Here is an 18,743-nt window from a genome sequence, read left to right as displayed (position 1 = left end):
TGATGTCCAAAGAAGTCAAAGAAGGGCCATTGCTTACTTTAGAACTGACCTTGTGAGTGGGTTTAAAGGAATGCTCCACTTAAAAATTATATTTTTTAATATGTTATGTAACCCATATATGTTTGTAGTGGTGTCTGAAAAAAATGTTTTCGTGGATAAAGGAGATAGCAAAGTTTTTAATAAAACAGGCCCCAATAAAGAGCACTGCTTGACAACAGCAAAAAATATCACAAATCCCATGAAAAAGTCTCATATTTTTCTTGTGTTGCAAAATCCACATGTCAAGTCATCCAGTCATATGCTCACAACATGTAGAACACATGCATTTTTTGCTAAAATATTGTTAAATAACTCTAAAAAATGAAAGTAGTCCCCAAACAGGAAGCCCATTTAAGCAGGGTGGCAGTTTTGAATTGAAGGACTTCACATATACCCTATTCGTCGGTCAAAAGACTTGCCTTCAATTCAAAAGCATGACCCCGTGTGAGTGGGCTTCCTGTTTGTGTGACAATTTTCAGAAGTCCTTGCTCTACAAAAACATGAAGTTTTTCTCAGCCACCATTACACATTACATGGGGTAAATACCAAATAAAAAAATATTCCTTTAAAATCACTTTGTGCATGAGGCTTGGATGAGTTTGGAATCAAGAGAAGAGTAGAATGAGGCCTCACTGATGGAGGAACGATGCCAGAGTCAATAGAAAATGAAAAAGATTTAAAGGGAGAGTGCCGCCGATAGATAGATAGATAGATAGATAGATAGATAGATAGATAGATAGATAGATAGATAGATAGATAGATAGATAGATAGATAGATAGATAGATAGATAGATAGATAGATAGATAGATAGATAGATAGATAGATAGATAGATAAGAGTGACCTACATGTATCACTGTTGATGAAAAATATGTATCTTAGAAATTTATTTTTTCAAGTTGAGTGACAGAAAGAGGAAAGTCTTGATGAAATCAGAAACCATAAGATATATTGAACTCATCCTGGAGAAAACAAATTGTAAACCTCATGTTCTTAATCTCATTTATTTATTTCTTGACGGAAGAATATCATGTCACCAAATAACACATGCTCCGTGACAGTGCTGCAACATGCATGCATTCCTGGAAACCATTACGAAGAAGAAGTCAGTGCTATCATCAGGTATGTGAGAAAAATTAAAGATAAACCAAACAATTATGAAGAATCTACATGTGAGTATGCAAATACTGACCCGAGAGCTGCTAATCCAGAAACAAGTAAAATATTTGACCAGAAAGAAAAGTTATCATTATTGTTTTTTTAACACTTTTGTTTGTAATAGTTCTTTAATGATTTATTCTTTCTGTAACTTTACCAGATATCAACTGATAAGATAGAGAGTTGTTTTTTGCTAATTTGAAAGTAAAGCTTTTGATTAATCCTTTAATTTACTGCATATACAGTACCTATAAAGACATTCTTGCTATGTACCACTGTTAAGCTTTAAATAACTAACTGTTTCAGTATAGTTACTTACACAAAGATGGAATCTGATTCAAAAATGATTACTATGTTGTGAAATATTTCTAAATAATGCATATTTTAAGTGAAACTTAAAATACATTTTCTATGAAGTGGCTCTTTTGACGAGCTGATTGCATTACCCATACCCATCATACTGAGGCGGATACCCAGAGTGTATTCTACATTACCTTTGTCAGGATGTAGTAGCAGTTGCCATGGAAAGTATAGGACTTTCCATCAAAGGTGGTGATGTGGGTTCCACCTTCCACAGAGCAGGTTGCAGAACATGGCAGGTTCTTACACATCCATTTGCCGGCGTTACACAGGCTGGTGGTACATAAGCAATAGACTCTAAGTGTTTAAGACATTTACACAAGAGTGCTCACTCCACATAACCTCAACCTGAGTTTATGTTATGCTTAATGGCTTATCTTCTAAGGCAAGCATGTCATCACTCTTGCCTCAGGCTTTGTTTGAAATATGTTTTGAATTCCGGTCTGTCAGTAATGCTTTTTCAATATTTCAACTTTCTTTTTAAGTTAGTTTTGCTCTTTGGTGGTAATTTGACCAACAATGCACTTAATACTTCACACATATTTTGAAAACATATAAATGGTCTACATTAGAAGAATGTAAAAGGGTCCAGCATTCTGAGTATAAAATGTTATTTGTCACATTTTTTGAAGCCTCATCGATTCAAGCAAATTGGGAAGAAAAAGTTACAAATGCTCACCATTCCTCACACTCCTGCTTGACGATCTCTCCTGGGTTGAACTGTGTGTCATGCAGTGAGCATTTGCACTCTGTGACCGGTATGCAACCAGTATTTGAAAGGTCATCCAGAACCATTCCTAAAACATACAAATATAGACAAATTGAGTACTTGAAAGTCATTCAAAAGTCAACATCAGCCATTTTGGATGCATACAAGAACAACAGCAAATGGAAGCATGGTGACATTAAGTTTTTTTTCTGTTGGTATTTTAACCCAAAAAATGAATTAATACTTCAATCTGTATTTTTTAAAATATTTTGAGTCCCAAACAAAAATACTTTGCAAATCAATATTAAAAAAAAAAGAACTGACTGATGGCTGGGAGCATGGACTAGTGAATAAGACCCCCAACAGAGTCTAGCTGCAGACCTTCAGAGCTCCACTCCATTGAGGAGTTTGTCGCTTTATATTACTCATCAGTGATAGCACCTGGTTACACTATGGTTAAGATTAAGGTTGGGGGAGGGTTATTTGACTCAAGTCAACTGAACCAAGTGACAAAAACCAGCAATCCAATTGGCTGTCCAGCAGAGCTACTGAAGGTCTGCCACTGCACCCATCTCCAATAAGGAGCTGGATTTAAACGTTCAGGTCTCATGGCTCAATTCTAAACATTTCTGCTTTCTGTGTCCATGAACAGGGCCAGTGTGTGGAATGATGCCATCTGAGGCAAAGTGCATTTTTGTCACTCACCAACCTGCACAGCCCCACACAATCCCAACACACACATACCACAAGAGTTATCCTTGTTAGGTATTAAACAACACTCTTAATTCACATATTTTACAAATTCCTGTACAGGCTTCACGGTGCAATGTATTTTCTGAACAATTTACAAAAGTAAATAAATATTTTTTCGTTTGGAGAAAGATATAAATATAAAACAACATAAGAAGATTAGCTTTAAGACAATAAAACGCAAAATAGGCATTAAAAACAACTGAAATGTTTAATATGATACTCATACCACATGCTTATTTAAACACCTTTGCTTGTTTTAAACTCAGCACTGCAAGCTAAAAGTTGAGGTGCACACTTAATGAGACTCAACTTTTCAACAAATGTGCCACGTTTCCATTTCACTGTAAATAAATGTAAATTATGAGATAATACATTTATAATTGTTGTCATGTTAAATACTGTAATTAAATAGCACATCAGAACTACAATTATGCATGGTCTTCAGATTTTGTGAGAAATTTTCGCTGTGAAGTTCGCAGTATGGAAATGAAAAGATCAAAATTACGTGACTAAAACAGAGTCGAACTGAGAAGCATTCTATCGATCGAAGTCAACAGAGTGCAACTGCAGCCCATACTGCTGAAGCTACGAAGGACAAATAATTGTGGGAAATCGAGGTCTAAGCCCTGCTTCATGACCTGCGCTATTTTCATGTTGAGAACTTGAAAATGAAAATACACAGTGGAAAATGAAGATTCAATGGGCAGTAGGTGGTACCAGTGCATATTTGCATTTTATTTTCCATTTTTGCAGCTTCATTGCTGTTCAGGCTGAAAATGCAATTGAAAATGCTGTTATCTCATATTTTGTTTCATTTTTGCAGCATTCTTGCATGTAGACTTTGAAAATGAATTTGTAAATGATTTTTGCAGAAAAAACCTCCCATAAACTATGTGACCGCAAACAAGTTACATAATCCACATTTGCTCTATTCCGAGAATAAATGAATGATGATGTCAAGAATTGCACTGTACCCTTTCTTTCTAATGTGTCTTGGGTTGTTATGATTTGTTCAGGGTTTTGTTTGTTGTTGCTCATGCATTTTGTTTTTTTTTTTGTTTTTCTTACGATGTTGTGTTTGAGTTTTAATTTTGCTTGTTGTTTTCCAATTTTTACCATCTTCTTGTAGTTAATCATTTAGTTTATTTATGTTCCCCTTATCTCCTGTGAATTATATCATTAAATATTTGATTGGTTTTACATGGAGGCAGGGCGAGACCTCTAATTAGATTTCAAGGTCAACTTGCTTTAATTAGCATTGCTGAAGTACTCTGGAGACTGTTTCTGATTCTTCCTGCCACTAGATCAATGCAGTGTCATTAGTTAATTCTAATTGTGCACTTCTATTCCTGTTTATGCATTTTGCTTTTTATTTTTATTTCTTGAATGGTCCCCTTGATACAGACAATTTTCAATTATGTTTATGAAATTGTTGTGAGAGTATCCTAGATTTATGACATTCCAACTGAAAATGCTAATCTGCACAAACAGCACGAACACTTCTACCAGAGAAAGATTACTCTGATATTGCATCAATATACAGGTATTCCATGATAATCATACGTTACTCTCAATGTATCAAAAGACCTAATGTCTGAAATGAAATGTCAACCTACACCATTACAGTACCCCTACCAGACTTCCTTGTTGACACCTGACATGTGGTTTTCATCATATCATGTTCCTCCCATCAGAGAAAATGAACAAATGAACACTCATTATTTAGGAAAAAAGGAAAAAACTGTTGAGTGGTTTTTGTTCCTCAGCCTACTAAACACACATTGCCTTATTTTTCCTCTAATTGGAGTAGACCTTAATAGGAAGATCTGCCATACTCCATTCTTGACAAAGAATGACAAGTTATGCATTTTGATAAGTCTTTGGTTTAAGACGACTTTGCAAAAAATAAAATATAAGAACTCAATTAAATGGGAAGGGAATGTGTACCTGAAAAAGCCAACTTAGTACACCCATCCGTCTATCCAACCATCAAGAATCAAAACTGTTTAGTCCAGATCAGGGAGGTGGGACATTTAGATCAAACTGAGCATTATTCTTTTATACCAACATTCGTGGAAAAATTTTGAACCATAATGTTTTATTATTAACCCCAACATTTTCCTTTTATTTTACCTGGCACATATATATTTAAAGAGATAGAGGGTAATAACTATGAAAGTGACTGAGCTGGGCCAGCAGCCATATGAAAGGTTCCATACATAGCACAGAATTTAAATGAATACCTGGGGGGCAAAAGCAGCCGTCCATAGCATGTTCTTCACACAGTTTGCTGGCATCCTGATTAGAACAGGTATCCAAACATGGAGAATGGCTCTCTTCGTAGATCATGTTGAATGGACATTTCTTGGCTAAAACAAAAATACCAATGAAAGTGAGAAAAGAAAAACACTCTACAACTTCCTTGAAGCAACATTTACAAATTGTGGGCATTGAATGAACTACAGTTAGTTAACAAACATGTTTACTTATAACAGACTAAAGCTGAATTATGATAAATTTAGTAAAATTTAGTAAGAATAAAAGCGTTAATGAAATGATGATGAGGGAGAGAAGAACATCACACGTTACAGTAAGAAAGGAGATTATTTTAATAAGTAGTGACTTGTGAGAGGACTTTATATTAGAATAGTCACATGATTAGTATGGGATATTAATATAGTCACTTATAACAGCATGGATATTTACAATACAAAATGTAACATGAACAGGTTAACAGAACGCATTGGATAAGAAGGGAAATTCAAGGCACATGTAAGTCAGTATGTGTGAAGTGTGGACGTCAGGTAATGTAGTATTACCAACATCTATAATAATTGTCGGTAAATGCAATTTGTTGCATAAACATTATTGTCAGCAACAATAATCCCCCCTCCTTTAACCGCCACCCCCTCCTTTAACCGCCACCCCTCCTTTAACCGCCACCTTATCGTGGTAGAGGGGTTTGCGTGTCCCAATGATCCTAGGAGCTCTGTTGTCCGGGGCTTTATGCCCCTGGTAGGGCCACCCAAGGCAAACTGGTCCTAGGTGAGGGATGAGACAAAGAGCGGTTAAACAAACCTCCTATGATGAAAAACAATTTTGGACGGCGTTTTTCCCTTGCCCGGACGCGGGTCACCGGGGCCCCACTCTGGAGCCAGGCCTGGAGGTGGGGCTCGATGGCGAGCGCCTGGTGGCCGGGCCTGCACCCATGGGGCTCGGCCGGGCACAGCCCGAAGAGGCAACGTGGGTCCCCCTTCCCATGGGCTCACCACCTATGGGAGGGGCCAAGGAGGTCGGGTGCAGTGTGAGTTGGGTGGTGGCCGAAGGCGGGGACCTTGGCGGTCCGATCCTCGGCTACAGAAGCTGGCTCTTGGGACGTGGAATGTCACCTCTCTGAAGGGGAAGGAGCCTGAGCTAGTGCGCGAAGTTGAGAGGTTCCGGCTAGATATAGTCGGACTCACCTCGACGCACAGCTTGGACTCTGGAACCAATCTCCTTGAGAGGGGCTGGACTCTCTACCACTCTGGAGTTGCCCCCGGTGAGAGGCGCCGAGCAGGTGTGGGTATACTTATTGCCCCCCAACTTGGAGCCTGTACATTGGGGTTTACCCCGGTGGACGAGAGGGTAGCCTCCTTTCGCCTTCGGGTGGGGGAACGGGTCCTAACTGTTGTTTGTGCGTATGCACTGAACAGCAGTTCGGAGTACCCACCCTTTTTGGAGTCCCTGGAGGGTGTGCTAGAGGGCATACCTTCTGGGGACTCCCTCGTTATGCTGGGAGACTTCAATGCTCACGTGGGCAATGACAGTGAGACCTGGAAGGGCGTGATTGGGAGGAATGGCCCCCCCCGATCTGAACCCGAGCGGTGTTTTGTTATTGGACTTCTGTGCTCGTCACGGATTGTCCATAACGAACACCATGTTCAAGCATAGGGGTGTTCATATGTGCACTTGGCACCAGTACACCCTAGGCCTCAGTTCGATGATCGACTTTGTGGTCGTGTCGTCGGACTTGCGGCCACATGTCTTGGACACTCGGGTGAAGAGAGGGGCGGAGCTGTCAACTGATCACCACCTGGTGGTGAGTTGGCTTCGATGGTGGGGGAGGATGCCGGTCAGGCGTGGTAGGCCCAAACGTGTTGTGAGGGTCTGCTGGGAACGTCTGGCAGAGCCCCCTGCCAGAAGTAGCTTCAACTCCCACCTCCGGCAGAACTTCAACCACATCCCGAGGGAGGTGGGGGACATTGAGTCCGAATGGGCCATGTTCCGTGCCTCTATTGTTGAGGCAGCTGACCGGAGCTGTGGCCGGAAGGTGGTCGGTGCCTGTCGTGGCGGCAATCCCCGAACCCGTTGGTGGACACCGGCGGTGAAGGATGCCGTCAAGCTGAAGAAGGAGTCCTACAGGACCCTTTTGTCCTGTGGGACCCTGGAGGCAGCTGATAGGTACCGGCAGGCCAAGCGGAATGCTGCTTTGGTGGTTGCTGAGGCAAAAACTCGGGCGTGGGAGGAGTTTGGGGAGGCCATGGAGAACGACTTTCGGACGGCTTCGAGGAGATTCTGGTCCACTATCCGGCGTCTCAGGAAGGGGAAGCAGTGCAGTGTCAACACTGTATATGGTGGGGATGGTGCGCTGCTGACCTCGACTTGGGACGTTGTGGGTCGGTGGGGGGAGTACTTCGAAGACCTCCTCAATCCCATTAACATGCCTTCCAATGAGGAAGCAGAGCCTGGGGACTCAGAGGTGGGCTCCCCCATCTCTGGGACTGAGGTCACCGAGGTGGTCAAAAAACTCCTTGGTGGCAGGGCCCCGGGGGTGGATGAGATACGCCCGGAGTTCCTCAAGGCTCTGGATGTTGTAGGACTGTCTTGGTTGACACGCCTCTGTAACATCGCATGGACATCAGGGACAGTGCCTCTGGATTGGCAGACCAGGGTGGTGGTCCCCCTCTTTAAGAAGGGGGACTGGAGGGTGTGTTCCAACTACAGAGGGATCACACTCCTCAGCCTCCCTGGAAAAGTCTATTCGGGGGTTCTGGAGAGGAGGGTCCGTCGAATAGTCGAGCCTCGGATTCAGGAGGAACAGTGTGGTTTTCGTCCTGGTCGCGGAACAGTGGACCAGCTCTATGCCCTTAGCAGGGTCCTAGAGGGTGCATGGGAGTTTGCCCAACCAGTCTACATGTGTTTTGTGGACTTGGAAAAGGCATTCGACCGTGTCCCTCGGGGAATCCTGTGGGGGGTACTCCGAGAGTATGGGGGTACCGGCCCCCCCTGATAAGGGCTGTTCGGTCCCTGTACGATCGTTGCCAGAGCCTGGTCCGCATTGCCGGCAGTAAGTCGAACCCGTTTCCAGTGATAGTTGGATTCCGCCAGGGCTGCCCTTTGTCACCGATTCTGTTCATAACTTTTATGGACAGAATTTCTAGGCGCAGCCAGGGCGTTGAGGGGGTCTGGTTTGGTGGGCTCAGGATTGGGTCACTGCTTTTTGCAGATGATGTTGTCCTGTTTGCTTCATCAGGCCGTGATCTTCAGCTCTCTCTGGATCGGTTCGCAGCCGAGTGTGAAGCGGCTGGGATGAGAATCAGCACCTCCAAATCCGAGACCATGGTCCTCAGCCGGAAAAGGGTGGAGTGCCCTCTCAGGGTTGGTAGCGAGATCCTGCCCCAAGTGGAGGAGTTCAAGTATCTCGGGGTCTTGTTCACGAGTGAGGGAAGAATGGAGCGCGAGATCGACAGGCGGATCGGTGCGGCATCCGCAGTAATGCGGGCTCTGCACCGGTCTGTCGTGGTGAAAAAGGAGCTGAGCCGCAAGGCGAAGCTCTCAATTTACCAGTCGATCTATGTTCCTACCCTCACCTATGGTCATGAGCTATGGGTAGTGACCGAAAGAACGAGATCGCGAATACAAGCGGCTGAAATGAGTTTCCTCCGCAGGGTGTCTGGGCTTTCCCTTAAAGATAGGGTGAGAAGCTCAGTCATCCGGGAGGGGCTCAGAGTAGAGCCGCTGCTCCTCCGCATCGAGAGGAGTCAGATGAGGTGGCTCGGGCATCTGATCAGGATGCCTCCTGGACGCCTCCCTGGTGAGGTGTTCCGGGCACGTCCAACCGGGAGGAGGCCCAGGACACGCTGGAGGGACTATGTCTCTCGACTGGCCTGGGAACGCCTTGGGATTCTCCCGGAAGAGCTAGAAGAAGTGGCCGGGGAGAGGGAAGTCTGGGCATCTCTGCTCAAGCTGCTGCCCCTGCGACCCGACCTCGGATAAGCGGGAGACAATGGATGGATGGACAATAATCCTCTGTGTGTAACCCGCAAGGAGCTGCATGTTTAATCCAGGTTTCGATGTAACTCTGGAAAATGTAGTGTAGAACTGGCCATGGGTAAATACAGGGCGAGCAAATAAACTCATATGATATTAAATGTTTGTCATTATGACTTGATGCTAAATGAATGGGGAATTGCCTATGCCGTAACATAAAGGGAATATCTTGTTTTGAGTTGTCAGTGTTATGGAATCCCTGTAGTTTTTCCGTCGTAATGTTTATTATTGTCTGGCAGTTTGCTGCTGCTCTTCAGAAAGGTTGTGTGTGTAATTCGTTTTTCGTTCACTGTCTAGGTGCAAGACTTGTTGCTGCTGATCTTCGGATAACGTCGCTCTGTGGTTTGTCATAAGTTGTCTTTGTTGTTCTAAGGCATCTTGCCTGTGCTGGTTGGTCTGGTGTGATGTAGATGTTTCTGCTTCTGTGCGTTGGTGTGAATATGTAGGCCGGCGATACTGTTTCTGCTGGCTGCAGCTAGGCTGTATGTGCCTTTTCATTTTATTGTTATGGAGAGGCTAACGCTGAAGTGAGGTGTAAAATGGTAGTGTCATAATGCAGTTTCGGTGAGTAACAAAGGTGGGAGGCTTACCTTGAAGTGAAGGAAAGAGGATGTGTAGTTTCGGCCAGTAACAAAGTATGCACCGAATAAACAGTCAAATACCACAGTCGATAACTGGTCACACTGAAGAATTGAAGACTTGAAAATAAGCCTAAGACCAAAACTCTGCCAGGAACACGGATTCCTCGTGGTTGTTGTGGAGGTATATATAGGTAGTACTTGTGGCAACCATTGTTTATATCAAGCATGGACGGACAGAAGCAAAATAATATAAGGATGTTATATTATGACGAAAGAATAAGAATATGAGAGTGATTACTTAAGTGTGAAGAAGTAAAATTTAGCTTCAATTGATTGTAATTGACTTTGCAGGTAAGCTACACAGATGAGTGAATGGAGGAGGTGGGGAGAGATGAAATGGGTGAAAGCGTTGAATTAAGACATGTGAATGTTAAACGCTTATCCCCTGGTGCTTAGCCCAAAGTATGTAGAGGCTTAGAAAACATAATGTTTCTAATGCTGTTGATGTTGGCCTTAGAAATAGGCTACACAGGTTTACAGGAAAGAAGAGCATCTCTAAGGAAAAACAATGCCATTTGAGAGTAGCGTTTCTCCTTTGAAAAAAGGGAATCTGAAAGACCCTGATGGAGAGATGGGGGAACACAGTGTGTGAATAATGAAAGCTTGCACATTTCAAATATGCATCACTTTAATTAAAGAAATCTGTTAGTGCTGCAAAATTTTTCCTTGTCCTTGACTCAAAGGAAATGATCAACAAGAACTATATGAGTTTGGAGCAAGGTGGTGACTGATAATGCAACAATGATTTGAGTTTAGCATTAAGGTCCTTACTTGTGAAGCAAAGCTTGAAGTTCTAGCATCTACTATTATGTCCAGAAATTTCAGAAAACACTTACGACAGAAGCTGTCACTCCTCCAGTCCCCAGGTTTGCCGTCAGCATGGGAGCACTGCCTTGATAATTCAGAAAGTGTGCCACAGAGGCAGAAATCACTCGCAGAGTTTGGACAGTTGCACATGTCCTTCATGCAAGCCTGAATGAAGACTTCTTTATTCACGCGACTCAAGCAATCTGCCCAAGCACTCTCACTCAGTAAGATTTCACACTTGTCCCTCTATAGAAACAGAAATTGCGCACTCATAAAAACCTGGGAACTATCTCCAAATGCTACATTTTATTTTCTTAAAGATATAAAAATTTGGATGCTTACATGCATGCTGCAGTCCACCACAGTATCCATTTCAACTGGATCTTCACAGTTTTCATTGGGTTTGTAAATTCTCTGCTGATTTCCAAACTGGATTGGGGTGAAAGATTCATCTAGAGATAAACGACATGTTAATGGTCAGTCTGAGGTACTGGCCAGAAGATTGGGGTTAGGGGCATAGCACAGATATATAAAGTAATAACATTTTGTAACTTCACTGATTCTTTTCTGCCTGTTTTAAATATAAATTTCTAATATTATTATGCTGAATCCAGTTTCTGTAGATATAATATTTTTAAAAATCTACTGACCTCTGCGCTCAGTAGATACCTTACTTTTAAAAGTTAAATCCCAAGTATTTCTCCTGCAGATCATTCTGCCTACCATACTATCAAAATAATTCATAAGGAAGGCTGTGTCCAGCACTCACCTTTTGAAATAAACTCATTGTACACTTGAATTCCATTGTAATCGCCACACAAACCACAGGTTCGATTTTGGAATTCAGTGTCCAGTTCCACCTAGAAGATGATAACAAAATGTAATGATTCTGGTGTTACTTTGCATGGTTTGCAGGAAAAAGCAACCAATTATTATCTACTGTTCTATTATCTACAGCTCTTTAATGCTGTTTCTTGATTAGTGTAGCAATCAGATCCCTAAGTACCTACAGACAAGGTAAGGCTAGCTGCCTGGAGTGCTCAGTGCTGTGGGCTGAGAGCATAAGCATCAACGGATGGGGTAGCACTTACTACCTGCAGTGAAAGCCACTGTTCCAGAAAGGAATGGAGGACCTTTACATAACCTTCTATATGATTGTTGGTTGGGCAATACCATGAAAAATCTTAAGTAGTTGTGCTGTGACCACAGTAGATTCAAAGGTCTAGTGGTATGGGATAGTAATGACAGCCTGAGGCAGTGGGCCACCATGAGGATAAAAAAAACTAGGCGAAGCAACACTACAAAAAATTGAGGAGAATCTGTGGAGCTGTAGGAAGCTAGAAGAGTCTACAATGCAAAGAGGAGATCAAGGGAATCAAAGGAGTGTAAATGAGATTATCGCACATGCACATTAGGTGTGCAGTCACTTGAGTTTTTCTATACTTCTTTTTTGGAAGCATTCTTCAAGGCCCAACATGGGAGGAAAGTTTATTTCGGCACGACAGGGTTGAATATTTACCATGGTTGGGTTAATCAATAAACATGCCTATAAAATACGATTTAACTGCTAATGATTATGTGCTGCCGTTGGCATTGTCTTCTTGATGCTGACTGCCTTTTGAAAGTTAGAAAAGTTAATGTTAGTAAATGACAAGGTTTGCAAGAACTGTAGCAGCAGCACAACACAATTATTCAGTTATAATTCATTCAAAACAAACAGACTAAGTATTAAAAGTTTATTTTACCATAAGTGCATCTTCGCCATTCCACATGAAAATGAGCCCCATCTTAGCAAAAAGCTTGGTGTAGCTGTGGCTTCTTTCCAGTAAAAGTCTAGGTCCATAGAAGGCATTGGAGACTCTAAAAATGAAAAATAATTTAGTTCAGCTAAATCTTGGAGTAGAAGTTCAAGCATTTACACAAACGCACTATATTATATTAACAGTAAATATTTATATTATATATACTTATTTACTATATACTATAGCAAAAATAAGAAGTAACAATATTAAGGTCATTATGATGGAGGTATGACCCACTAGAAAAAAAGGAGAGGAACATAGTAACAGTGTTTGGCTGAGTGAATATGTGTAACTGTGTCATCTCCCGTTCTCTCCACATTTCAGAGAAAGCACCCCATAAGGGCAATTGATTCTGCCCCTCCAGGTCGGAGTGCTGTAAAACCCGGGGTCCCTGGAGAGACGGAGTCTATTACTGGACCAAGCTGACTGAAGGATGGAGCTCCCTCCTAACTAAGACACATGGCAGAAGATGGCCAAATTTTGCCTATGCAGGCTGCCTTCCTTTCATTTAATGTACACTGTTTTGTTCGCACCATCGAGTGCTGTTTTTGTTTTCATTTTGTTGGAACTAAACGAGTTGACCTGGCTGGTATTTCAACTTTTCTTAATTCTGGGCTGTGCCCTTCCCCCACTCGATGACAACATATTAACAAAGATTGCGTTGATCTTTCTTTGAGCCTTCCACAGTCTCCTACTAAAAATACATTCGCCACACAGCCCTAACACAGACTGAACTCACAAGCTGAACTGTACATAAAGGCTGCTGAATGTTTATTATTTTATCTTAAAAAAACTGTTAAAAACAAGACTATAATTAAAAATGGAAATAATGGAGGAAACTGGACATGCCCACATTGAGAATGTGCCACTGTCAATCATGGTTTCATAGAATCTGTGTGGCTATACTGCATATAGTCACAAAATAATCTCCACCGGATTTAAAAAAGCCACCAACAGTGAAGATCTAAAAAGAGCATGTGATAGTTATGAGAGACAATTTTACGATTTTTATAAAATTCACATCACATGATTAAGTAAGTGTCTCCTTAATGGAAACTTTGGTGTGCTACTCTGGGAATGAAAGGCCACATTTTCTATCATTCAGACTTATTTTCACTTCACGACCTCATCTTAGTATTTAAAAGTTAAAGTATATCTTTACTGGTTAGTTTTTCATTAATAATGTAATGCTCACCTAAATAACATTCTTAAACTTTCTTAATCCAGTTCAAGGTCAAGAGGAGGTAGAGCCTATCATAGCGGCCATGGTGCTATGCAGAAAACAGCCCCCGACAGGGTGCTGGTTCATCAAAGAAAACATTCACACACACATGTACACACAAATTGGATCTGCCTATTAACTTAATATACACATCTTTAAAATTGGCATTGGGTTAAAATGAAGGATTCAAACCTAGGAAGCTGGATCTATGAGGCAGGGGCAGTAACTGCTGTGCTACCATGCTGCTCCCAGAGGCAATCAAGAAGTGCTCGTTTATGGTTATTATACTAAGGGTTGTTTATCTTTCATTTTAGCAAACTTTTCCCCAATGTTTTGAGGCACTCTGTGTGTTTTACATGATTTCACAGAAAAAAATAGTCTCTGGCAGTGGTAGAATTCATTGAGATGCCAGGCCTAGAGAAGGAGCAACAACCAGTAAATTGAAGCTTATTTATAATGATTATCCTTGTATACACTGATTAAAGGAAACAAATGTGGGAGGATAGCAATGGGGTACGATAAGTAAAATACTGAAAGTTCTCCAGAGGGGGAGGAGAGGAGGGGAACATCTAGTAAGAAATTTTGTAAATAGGAGGAGATCGTTTAGGGTTAGCTAATAACTAAATTGTTGCAATATCTCATCTACTTATTCTTTTATAAATTTTATTTGTGGCAAACACAGTGATAAACCAGACAATTGTGCAAAAGAATTCATACAACATATGTAAAGATAGTAAAGTCTACTCCACCAGAATGGAAGGCAGGAATTTTAAACACTAGACAATAGTGAGCACCAGAGTGTAGCTCATTCCTGTAAATAACAGCGCAGGCTCAGGTGTGCTCTCTAGGAGGATGGCTTCAGGGCTCTCAGAGCATATTTGTGACTCCAAAAAGTAGCAAAAACATGGAATATAATGCCAAATCTGTCTCATTTGGGGTTGAGAGATGAGTCAGGTCAAGAGCACAAATGAAATGAGAAAGAAAAGCCATCATTAAGAGATAGAAAAGAAAACAACAGAGGGGCTTGTTTAATAAATGAATCACAATGTGTGGTATATGGATAATCTGACCAACTACCCCACAAACAGTGATGGCTGGGGGCATGCACTAAGAAAACCTAAGAGATATTAGGTGTTATTTGTCTTATTACTGTTGTCTGTTTGTTAATCTGTTAATTAATATTAAATAATATTTATTTAATAATAAAATAAACTTGTTTTGCCCATATTAATATATATAAAAAAATAAATTACAGAAAGTTGTAACAACATGGCAAATGAAGCTCTTTTTGTTGTATTCTGATTTTCACTATTAATTTTATATATATGTAAACTTTAATAGGCTATGGAGTGCCCTCTCAGGGTTGGTCATGAGCTATGGGTAGTGACTGAAAGAACGAGATCGCGAATACAAGCGGCTGAAATGAGTTTCCTCCGCAGGGTGTCTGGGCTTTCCCTTAAAGATAGGGTGAGAAGCTCAGTCATCCGGGAGGGGCTCAGAGTAGAGCCACTGCTCCTCCGCATCGAGAGGAGTCAGATGAGGTGGCTCGGGCATCTGATCAGGATGCCTCCTGGATGCCTCCCTGGTGAAGTGTTCCGGGCACGTCTAACCGGGAGGAGGCCCCGGGGAAGACCCAGGACATGCTGGAGGGACTATGTCTCTCGACTGGCCTGGGAACACCTTGGGATTCTCCCGGAAGAGCTAGAAGAAGTGGCCGGGGAGAGGGAAGTCTGGGCATCTCTGCTCAAGCTGCTGCCCCCGCGACCCGACCTCGGATAAGCGGGAGACAATGGATGGATGGATGGATGGATGGATTAATAGGCTATGAAGTAATCTGAGTCTTGTAAAAAAAAATGGAAATCCAAAATAGGACTTCAGTCCAGAAACGGGATATCACCAGGAACTTAGCAGAGTAATGGAATGTAACCATAAAATGAAGAGCAGAGTTTCTTACATTGAGGCAAGAAATGAAATCCCTGATTTCTGCCTTAAGTAGGCAGTAGACAGTTGCATGGTTTTAAGTCAGTGTTCATTGTATGTGCTTTATGGTGTGTTTGATAACTAGGTGGGCTCTTGAGACCATAAATTTGTTCTGACAATGTACACAAAGGGAAAATACCAACTGGACTTGTGCCCTGTTGCCACTTATGTCAGGGCCCTTTCCTAAATGCTTACCTTTTAGCAGAATTTTCAGGATAAAAGATAAAGTAACACTAAAGATTGCTAAGGAGTTGGGGTATGATAGGGGTACTATGGCCTTGTAGTCTGCACAGTTTCTAATCGTGAAGCAAAATTAATTCTGGGAGACACCAAGAAAGTCAGTGAGGGTTTAAGCATCTCTCTCCCTTAGAAGAATAGCCTCTGGTACAAGAAAAATGTTCAGAGAAAGAGTGATAGGGGTACAACATTAACAGAGTAAGCATGCAAGTTGCTTTCTTGGTCAGAATGAATATTAAAATTCCTGTATCGTTATTCTCACTTGGGTACTGTTACTGTATTACACTGTACTTACTACATTACATTGTACTTTTGTTTTAGGTGTTTCTTTCAATTGTTTTTATTTTGCCTTTTATTTTATCCCAGGTAAGTGCATCACAAAACTATAACATTTGTAAATACAGAACAAACTTTTAAACTTGAAAAGAGATCTCAAACAGTACCACATAATGGTCCATGTTAGTGTTCACATTGCACACTATTAATTATTAAATGCTGACCAAGAATCCCGTATCTTAGTCTTGTGCTCATTCGTTGTCCATGCCCTTTCTGTGAACTGTTTGCTTTTCAGTCTATCTCCCAAAGCTTTGTGGATTAGCTTAACTGGATACTGTATATTGGCACTAGTGATAGTGACTGAAGTTTTGTTCATGTGTGCGCGTGTGTGTGTATGTGTCCTGTCGAGGTCTGTTTCCTGCTTTGTGCCCAGGAATGCCAGAATAGGAGACCCTGAATTGGATTAAGTAGGTTTGAGAATGTTTGTATGAATTCAGTGCTGAGATCTTTTGCATACTATGTTGAAAACATAACTGTGGTTTGCCTCTTATTTAAAGGGAATAAACATTTTTGAATCTCAGAGTAAAATTTTTTTGATTCATCTGTATATACAAGTTGGCACATAACTGAGAAAGACCCCATGATAAAACACTAAGAGTTAATTGTACAAATAAGTGTGGAAACTGAGGGTCTGCTGGAGGCTGATACTCTCCACACATGTGCTGATCTGGAAAGAAGACAGGCAGGTTCACCAGTACAAGTGTAAAAGAGATGAGACTTGGTATGCTATGCTTTCCTGTGACATTATGGAGTAGGTAATCCCACCCAGGACAAGGACATTCTATGCATAACGAGAGTGAGGCTAATAAGAGCTAGATTCTACCTAAAGAACCTGGGGCTACAGTATATGGCACTTGAGGTAAAGCAAAGCAGAAAAACCAAACATAAATATATTAAAGACATGTGTATGAATCATTTGCCAGTTCAATACAATTATTAGCTGCCTGTGTGCAGATTTCAAATTAATTCACACTGACAGCACAAAGTTGTTTCTGCATTATTTAGATTTCACTTTTCTAACAAAACCACCTTTATAAAAGTATGGAGGTAATGAAGCAACTTTTAATCTCTCTTACTTTTCCCCTTTCAGATAAAATGTTTAAATTACTTACTTTTCCCCATTGACAACAGCAGTGTCCTTAGTCAAGAAGATGACATAATCTTTGATGGTTATCACCACAGATTCAATGAGAAGTTTGCCCTCTGTATCTGCCCGCTGGATGTGAACAGAAAACTCGGGAAGCGAGTTATGACAGTCAGAGGCAAAGTTGTAGTCACAGGTGCTAGTAAACTGGTAGACATCTCCATCAAAGGTCTTAAAATGGCTGTTTCCCCAGGTGCTACAGATTCTGTTGTTGTGGTTGGGAGCTCTTGCTGCAGTGCAAGAAACAAGACATATAAATATCCAACATTTAAATAATACAGTTATGGGTAAATCATTAAATGCCTAGTTTAGCATTTTTCTTTCTATATTCTATAGATTTAATTGAATAAAAATGCCATGCATTGCAACAAGGGTCTCATTACACACTTCAGCACTGAATTTGGCCATTTGGCATGCAGAACCTCTGCCAGAAGTGCCATAAATGAGTTTCATGTGCCCTCCTGTTGTTGTCACTTACCTGGTTTCAGAGACACTCTCAAAGCACATGCCACCGAGAGACTTACAATCCATACTGCTAATTCTTTCATCCCCATGGCAAAGCAGAATGGGGTGTGCAGAGCACAGCAATGGATTTCTCCTCCCTGACCACGACTAAAGCCACAGACTCTTTTTATATGTGCAGGGAGAACGGTTATCTTTTTATGATAGGGAGGGTCTTTGACGGAGAGCAGCCTTTTCTTGAGAAATTGTAAGCATACTTCCTGATCTTCAGAGCATAGAAAATTCAGGTCTTCTCTATAATCTTGCAAATTTAAAAGCAGGATTGCATTGTTATACATTTTGTTTAAACAAGGATGTGGCTGTGATCGTATTCCTTTTATCATAATAAAACATTTGCATTATTTTTTATAGGTTCTCTGATTTTGACTTATAGGTAAGATTTAAAACAAATAAGAGTTTAAAAATGTCAAATAGAACAATCCAAGGTAAGTGTAACTGAGACAGTCCACCCTATATTCTGTTCTAGAAATGACTAATCTAATTATATAGACACCTTTTTCCAAGTGTTCACTGCATTTTTACAGATTCATCATATTATTATCTTTCATCCATTTATTCATTGATTTGTTTTACCGACAGTGGTAGGCTTGCTTCACTTATGGTCCTTGTGAGATCAGACTATATCAGTATCAGCAAATAAAGCTGTCATGAATGATTCTCTCATGCATCATACCACTACAATACAGTAACAGCATGCTTACATTAGTATGTATTAATTGTTGGAT

General features: G+C 41.2%; 1 protein-coding gene across 1 annotated transcript in view; it reads right to left on the bottom strand.

The window, feature by feature from the left end:
* The window catches only part of LOC114645306 (mucin-2-like), a 69,958-nt gene extending 51,863 nt beyond the window's left edge, over nt 1-18,095 (bottom strand). Inside the window, exons 1-9 of the mRNA XM_051922499.1 lie at nt 17,975-18,095; nt 17,465-17,726; nt 12,521-12,635; nt 11,545-11,635; nt 11,118-11,227; nt 10,805-11,021; nt 5,262-5,387; nt 2,236-2,353; nt 1,691-1,829 (exon numbers count right to left, since the gene is read on the bottom strand). Of these exons, the coding sequence (XP_051778459.1) occupies nt 1,691-1,829; nt 2,236-2,353; nt 5,262-5,387; nt 10,805-11,021; nt 11,118-11,227; nt 11,545-11,635; nt 12,521-12,635; nt 17,465-17,726; nt 17,975-18,050 (1,254 nt within the window). The 5' untranslated portion in view covers nt 18,051-18,095. The remainder of the gene's footprint in view (nt 1-1,690; nt 1,830-2,235; nt 2,354-5,261; nt 5,388-10,804; nt 11,022-11,117; nt 11,228-11,544; nt 11,636-12,520; nt 12,636-17,464; nt 17,727-17,974) is intronic.
* Nucleotides 18,096-18,743: the final 648 nt, after the last annotated feature.

Source organism: Erpetoichthys calabaricus, chromosome 2 (genome assembly GCF_900747795.2).
Source record: "Erpetoichthys calabaricus chromosome 2, fErpCal1.3, whole genome shotgun sequence".
Classification (NCBI taxonomy): domain Eukaryota; kingdom Metazoa; phylum Chordata; class Cladistia; order Polypteriformes; family Polypteridae; genus Erpetoichthys; species Erpetoichthys calabaricus.
The sequence above is the reverse complement of the archived record's forward strand: the minus strand, read 5'-3'. Positions and strand labels throughout refer to the sequence as shown.